Genomic DNA, 7,519 nt, shown 5'->3' on the forward strand with positions numbered 1-7,519 from the left:
GGTCATGGTCATGATCATGAAACTAGTATTGATGTTAGTATAGAGTCTTATGTTCGTGGTCGTGGTCATGATCATGAAACTAGTATTTTCTGTAATGGTAGGCAGTGCAGGCAGCATCCCTGATTTTCATCACAAAATCCCTCCCAAAGCTCCAAACTCTCTGCAGGTAACAAAAAAATGGATCTCTATTCAATAACCATTATTTTTTGAGCAATTTCTTGATAGTTTGAATTACTTAATGCCAGAATTGACAATTTGAATTACTTATTACTAGAATTATAAGAAATTGTTGTTTAAATTAATTTCAAAATTGCAAGTAAGAAAAATTGGAGCTCTATTCAATAACCACCCAACCACGAAGAGTTTAGGCAGGGGAATTGTTGAGTTTAAAACACAACCTCCACAATCGAAAGAGCCTACAAGACAAAGCATAAAGAGCAGATAGGGCTAGAGCGTGTGTCAAAGAGCGTACAGAGCAGAACGTAAGCATTGAGGAGAGAGCGCATCTTACAAATCGTTTTAATTAGAGCGCATTGTAGCTAGAATTTCACCCTTACCTTCATAGCGCTAGAAACATCAACCCAGAAGAAACCCAAGTCAAAAAGGCAAGCCAATAGGTGCCGTGTTGTTCTTTTAGAAATTTAAAGGAAGAGCCTGATCGAGAGCCATGCCCAGCGTACCAATAGCTATCATGCCCAGTAGTAGCATATACAGTAGCACAGACAACAGTAGCTACACTGGAAACACCCCCACTAGCAGCAATTGTTTATGTCGATGAAGCAGTTCTAGAGCGAGATTATGACTATAAAGAGCAAGATCATGTTCGTGATCGGAATGAAGATCCAAACCCTAAGCCAACCTAAGCCAACGGGACAAAGACAAAGCGAGACATCCAACCCTAGAAGCCAACTACTACCACACTGACACCAAGCCCACCACCAACAAAGCTGGTAGCAGCAGTCGCAGCAGTTCCGGTAGCGGCAGCCGCAGTAGTTCTGGTAGCGGCAGCCGAAGGAATTCCAGGTCCCGTAGTTGTCCACTGACACCAAGCCCACCACCAACAATGCTAGTAGCAGCAACAACAACAGTTCCAGGTCCCGTAGTTGTTCCAGTAGGTTGCTGCTCCTCGAATAACTCTCATAGAAACTATTGTGCCTGGTTTGCTGCTCCCCAAATAGTTTTCATAGAAACTATTGTTTTGTTCCTGCTGCAATCCTCAATACCCTTTGAACCAGTGAAGCACTATGATAACCCCCTCCCTCACAACATGTGCTTCGTAACTATAGCCCATACTCATGCTCTCGCCACATGTTCGCCACATGTCCGTTGTGGAGAAAACAAGTGTCTCATACTCTCGCCACATGTTCACCACATGTCCTTTGTGGAGAAAACAAGTGTCTCCAAATGAAATGAGATAAAATGTCTTCACATAAAATAAAGATATGTTAACAGAAAATGTTTATGAAGTAATGTTGGTATTAGTTTATTGAAGTAGAAATTCTTGATATCAATTGACATTTATCATAAGTTTCTCTAATTTTTTTTATTGGGTGAAACAACAGCAGAAAAAAATTCATAAAATGAGAAAAAAGTACTTCTAGAAAGGAAAATAGTAGGTTAAATACCTTTGACTAAAAAAACTAATAATAAAATACACCAAATCAGTTACAATAGTCCCTACAACCACAAAGCGACAAAGACTAATAAGAAATAATAAAACTTATATCACCATAACTATCCACATCAAATTGAAAAAATTAAACATTCCTAATAAGTTAGCACAAATTTACTACCACGTATTAAGTTGGAGAGTGGAAGATATAAGAAATACCCATTAATAAATATTTATTTATTTATATTTTCATTTACCCAAATTTTCAACTATATTTACCACTCAACTCCCAATGTGGGATACAAATATCGGAATGATCTTGATCTTCCGTATACCTTAAACTACGTGGAACTGTGCGATTGCTGTACATACGGCAGTCATTAATGGCCAAAAATTGTTGTCTACCCATCATTACTTCAAAAAATTGAGCACCGAGAAACTTTAATGTAGGTGGCCCGTTGGTGAAGATGAATGGGTCATGCGCTTATTTCTCTTCGGAATCCAGATTTCCATGGTTGCAGATGAAAGCCCAGATATATTTCGTCTGGGTTTGCCTGTCAGAGAATTTTTAATGGCATTCCATGATTCCATGGTATATCTTTTAATTTTATGCATAGAACCTTGATATGCTATGGAACATTATCCATGTCTTACTGAAGCTGCATTGTGTCTGACAGCAACACTAGAGATAACGGGGTTTCCAGCTGGTACCCAACGATTGTCCATAGGAAGAAGCGAAACATTACCTCAAAACGTCCATCAATGCTAGGCACGCAGCGCACATAAATAGATGAATTATTGGAGAAGCCGACAAGATTGATATTGATGCAGCTGATACTGACATATGAGTATTCCCATTGCGGTTACTCTGGGTCCTGCAGAGGAAACAAAAGTAGGAACAGTTAAAACCTATTAGGTTTTCATCTACCTTGGCGACGAAAATTGAATGAGGAATAGGGTTTAATCCCTTGAATACTTGCCTGCTTTGTAAAACCCCTGCCTCTCCGGTAATGGTTTCCACAAGGAACGCTGACTTCGCCCCGAGACTGGAGGCTAAGGCATAGTTATCAGCCGCTCCGGCGCCTGACGGAACAAAATATGCACCGTTCAGCATTAGGTCTCCTGCCGATCTCCAGTTCCACTGATTCCATTCTTCGACGCTTGCATACAGCCGTTTAGTTACCTGCAATTCATCAGGGGTTTCAGTCGCGAATTCTTTCCAAAGACAAACATGAAATTTGAAATTACTGATAAAGTATGCTATGATTTTGGTCCGATTCAAGAAGAGGGAACCGGGTTCTGCACCTCCTTAGCGTTGGCGTTATCGGGCGCTACGAATCTGTTGCCTTCACTGTTAATTGTTGGGTTTGCGCTCCCACCGATTGCATACATTTCCCAGTGCGCGTACTGGTTGTTCACCACATGAAAGTAGCCATGTCGACACCTGCAATATCAAGGGTAAGTTCATTCCCATTATTTGCCAGTGGATACAAACAACAGGATAAATTTGAAGTAGAAGAATCACATTAAAGTATAACATGAGCAATTTGCTGTGGTCACATGGTCACAGTGGAATACCCTTTGGAATCTCATTATTGTAAAAGGTATACACAGAAATTAGCTGAAGTGTGCTTTTATTAATAAAGTCAAAAGAGGATACAGTGCACACACCGATAAAGAGAGAAGGGTATACAGTCAAATAAAGGCAAGGCCGACGATGAGAACAGTATACATATTCAGCTTAACTCAGGATCTGTTAGTCAAATAAAGCGGGCTAATGAAATCAAAGTAGGATAAATATGAAATTGTGCATATGGGATTCATAGATTGTATCAGCAGGTGTTTCAGAAGTTGTTGAATTTATACCGCCATTACTTCAGTAGATTTCATATTGAAGGTTTTTGAATTCATCTGTATAATCACAATCTGTAATTTTAACAGATTCTATATTTAATTTCTATTTATATGCATTGTAAGATTTAGGTTAGAGTTATTTCAAAACTACCTAATCAATTTAAAGATAAAATATTCAAGGGGTTGCCTGCATTTAATGAATGAATTGGTAGGAAGGTTGCATTCCACTCCATTAACATACATTTATATTAATGATCACGACATGACCAAAAAAATGGATAAAGAAATTGATAGGAAAAGGTTTTCTGACATTGCATTGCAATCCATTCCATTAATATACATTTATCTTAGCACTCATAATATGATCAATCTAACGTTGTGAAATGCACCATTCCATTCCTAATATGATCAATGTAACCTTGTGAAATCCTTCTGCAATTATGGCAATACCATGACATCACAGAGATTCAGAGAGGTTGATTTCATGTGGGGAAGAGAGTTTACCTAGGCATCCTCTGGATAAGGCCTTCACCAAAGTAATTAAAGGCGATCGTTACTTGCATTATTACATCTTGAACATAGCTGTCGCTGTGACCCAGAAGCATGACCTGCATAGAAATTACCATTTCAGCTTTTTGTCTGTGACAGAGATTAATAGACAGAACTGTAAATTCGTTGAAAGGAATCCAATGGCAGTATGAGACCTCGTTATGGTGAGTGAAGTAATTATTTGATATGGTGATGGCAGTGGATCCCATAATTGCATCGATTAGGCCGTCGTTACAGTTGGAAAGAGAACAGTGGTCTATCCAGATATAGCGTCCTCCAAAAATTGAAATGCCATCGCCATCTGCCAGCGTTCTCCAACCATAATGCTCAGGGGAATCCCTCACCAAGGCATTGCCTGTTTGAATGCAGTCGTGGATGCTGATACCATGAATGATGATGTTGGTCACATACTGTATCGTTATGCAGGCACCGTGGGCATGGACATCGGCACCTCTGCCATCAATGGTCTTGAAACTATTCATGATGAGCTCTTCTTTGAGCTGAATGACCATGTCACTCTCAAATATGATCCAGAGCGGCTCGTCTTGAATAACAGCGTAGCGGAGAGTACCAGGTGTGGGATTCACAGCATCGTTGTCACTGGAATCGGTTACTACATAGTATTGACCGCCCTTTCCTCCCATGGCATTCCGGCCAAAGCCAATAGCACAATCTGCAAGCTTTTGCCTGTTCATTTGCCAATTTGGATCACAGCGCCAACAATCATCTTTTGGATTACCGGTTCCACAGGACAAATAGCTCAGCTGTCTTCGAGAATCATTGATACTTCTGCATCACACGCCATTCCCATGCATAAAATCAGTAAAATTTTATAAGCAATACTCTGCATTTCAGATACTCAATTGCAATCAATTAGTATAGATGTCATTCTCATCGTTTTCAAATATATAGCTGGAGATTGAAAAAATTTAAATGGGGCACTTACTTATGGACCGATTTAACTACTTGTTCAGGACTCTGTACTGAAAAAGAAGAATTATGTTTCTGTTGTCGTGTCTGCCCTGTTGCTTGTATAGTGGGGCGCCCTCTAGGGAAACCCATGATGTTGTCCACAATTCGGTGAGTTTTTGCTGCGGAACAATTTGGAGCCAGGATTTGAAGGCAGACTATTACCGCAAGTAGAAATAGAGAATATAACTGACTCTGGATAGTCATTTTCATCCTAGAAGCTCAAGAAATCGTAGCTCTCAATGCAGAAAAATTCTGCACCCTGTTTATCTCTGAGAAATAATCCCACAAAGAAGTATCTTTCTTCTAAAGATTCTGCACCCTGTTTATCTCTGAGAAATAATGCCACAAGGAAGTATCTTTCTTCTATACTCGCAGCAGTGCTCTAGGGCTACAACAACTGTGGATTCTGAAAACATGAAAATGGCTAGAGATTCTAAAATACCAGTGTTTTGCCAACGGGGGAGAATCTGAAATTCAAGGATGTGTGCTGCTGTAAGCGTGGAACAGTGTCCTTATCTACAATGCTGGTATACTGGTCTTGAATTGAGATTGGGATTTGGGATTTATGTTTCCTTTTATAATTTGCACAGAGCTCTGCAGATTAATTGTATTAAATGATGCTGATGTCTGGTCGGTCCGTAAGCCCATTAAATTAAAATGGAAAAAATTGATGCTAACAGAAAAAAGACCTAAAGTAGCATCCCAGAATTTTTTAATCAGCCAGAGGTTTATGCCTCCATAACTTTTTAATCCTTTCCGTCTTACTAAAGCTGGGATGGAGATGTTTCTCTCGTAATACTGTAACCATTCTCTTGGCACCCAGTGAGAAGAGCAGGGAAAGACCATTGTGGCAACTAATGCTCTGGGAAGAAATCAGTATTCAGAGGAAAAGGTATCGCTTACTGGTTACTTCTTGAAAGTTTTCATGGGTAGGTTTCTTAATATTCCAGTCAATAGTTCTAGCGCCGACTTGCCGATCTTTCAATCTTTCGGATGCTTGAATTGAATACCGAGGGACCAATATAGAGATAGAATAGCAGTTTCAGAGTCAGATAGGCCGCCTACAGAGTTTAGAGACACACTCATGCGGTTATTCTTTAGTTCACAGAGAGGTCATGCGGTTATTCTTTAGTTCACAGCGAGGTCATCGCCGATCTGATTCCGAGGCATCGAATTTGCGTGAAATATATTTTACTTACAAGAAACATATAAGAAACGTTGTATCTGTTGTTGGGTGCTTGTTTCTGTGAGAAATGGGTTCGGTTTCTCGATAAACATGATCCTTGATATGCAGGCACAAAGAAACCATGAAAAGAAGAGAAAATGTCACTATAACTAAAATGTCACTGTAACTTTATAACGGTGAACTTAAATATTAAAAATGGTTTTAAAAAGTTATGAAAATTCAAAATATTGGAAGGGTTATTCTATATTCAGTTTATAATTTTGAATTTAAATATTAAAAATAATTTTATAAAATTATGAAAATAGTGAAGGAAACAGGGTAACCCCTAAGCCCTATAGGCATCTGGTAAGAGTGAAAAAACCCCTTCTTTGACTCAACGGGTAATTCTAGGGGATATAGTTTTGTTTAAATAACAATGATGAGTCTACCTGGATTAACTATTAACTGTCTCTACTACTAATATGACAACTAAATTATGATAAGTTTTTCCACAACTTTATATATATATATATATATAGAATATTAAATATCAACAATAATTTTATAAGATTATGAAAATAATTATCATATATTTTATTAAAAAAATATGTAGGTAAATTGTCACAACATTGTATTCTCTAAGAGTGAAGGCTTCATTGAAAACTAGCATTGAAGTCTTAGGGGATGGAGGGTGCAGTGTAAACTTGGAATGGAAATTAGAGGATAGCATCCAACAAAAGCATCTCATCTTAAGAGTGAAGGCTTCATTGAAAACTAACATTGAAATCTCAAGGGATGGAGAGTGTAGTTTAAGGGACTTAGAGTGTAGTTTAAATTTGGAAATTAGAGGATAGCATCTAAGAAAAACATCTCATTTTAATGATATTTTATCCAAATTAACTACACCATATTGCTTAAGGTTACTATTTTATTTATTATTTTTATTCTTGTTGTTTGGTAATCCATGTTTTTGGGTCTGTTTTTTTCGGGGGGATTACTTATTTAACATTTAGTAAATCAATAATAATCTTAAAATTGTGGTCACTTTTCTTTCCATGGTAAAAGGAATATTGGTATTTTTAATTTAGAAAACTTAATTGCTAAGAGAGAGTTTTAGAAATATCTAGGGACTTTTCTTTCCATGGTAGAAGTAACAATAGCCTTCTTGATCACTTCTCTAATACTTAATTGCTTAAAAGAAAGTATTAGAACCTTGTGGACTTTCTTCCTTCTATTCTATAAGGAAAGAACAATAGCCTTCTACATCATGTTTTGGGAAGTTAGTATGAATGTGGCAATAATGTTCCATTACCTTCTTCAAACGTTACAAATGCAAGGTTAGATAGATAAGAGGGCCAATATGTAAG

General features: G+C 38.0%; 1 protein-coding gene and 1 long non-coding RNA gene across 2 annotated transcripts; one reads left to right on the top strand and one right to left on the bottom strand.

Annotated features, from left to right (window-relative positions):
- The first annotated feature begins 1,874 nt into the window (after nucleotides 1-1,874).
- LOC149186517 (uncharacterized) lies at nucleotides 1,875-2,728 on the top strand. Its single transcript, XR_016255701.1, has 2 exons — nucleotides 1,875-2,204; nucleotides 2,290-2,728. It is a non-coding gene; the product is annotated as an uncharacterized LOC149186517 (long non-coding RNA).
- Nucleotides 2,355-6,296, bottom strand: LOC149186518 (putative pectate lyase 5). The gene is made up of 6 exons (XM_089411023.1): nucleotides 4,962-6,296; nucleotides 4,171-4,804; nucleotides 3,971-4,074; nucleotides 2,918-3,056; nucleotides 2,593-2,795; nucleotides 2,355-2,487 (listed from the first exon to the last, which is right to left on the bottom strand). The coding sequence occupies exons 1-6, from the start codon at nucleotides 5,195-5,197 to the stop codon at nucleotides 2,355-2,357; spliced, it is 1,449 nt and encodes a 482-aa protein (XP_089267149.1). The 5' UTR covers nucleotides 5,198-6,296.
- Nucleotides 6,297-7,519: the final 1,223 nt, after the last annotated feature.

Source organism: Pinus tabuliformis, chromosome 3_1 (assembly GCF_031772625.1).
Source record: "Pinus tabuliformis cultivar Carrire ecotype Pingquan chromosome 3_1, CPIR1, whole genome shotgun sequence".
Classification (NCBI taxonomy): domain Eukaryota; kingdom Viridiplantae; phylum Streptophyta; class Pinopsida; order Pinales; family Pinaceae; genus Pinus; species Pinus tabuliformis.

Bases quoted from the DNA above. Each gene is read 5' to 3' on its own strand.
- LOC149186518 (XM_089411023.1), bottom strand. From the start codon at position 5,197: ATGAAAATGACTATCCAGAGTCAGTTATATTCTCTATTTCTACTTGCG. The intron at 4,805-4,961 runs GTAAGTGCCCCA...CGTGTGATGCAG, and splicing joins GTAGTTAAATCGGTCCATAA to AAGTATCAATGATTCTCGAA. The intron at 2,488-2,592 runs GCAAGTATTCAA...TTTCCTCTGCAG, and splicing joins GCAGGGGTTTTACAAAGCAG to GACCCAGAGTAACCGCAATG.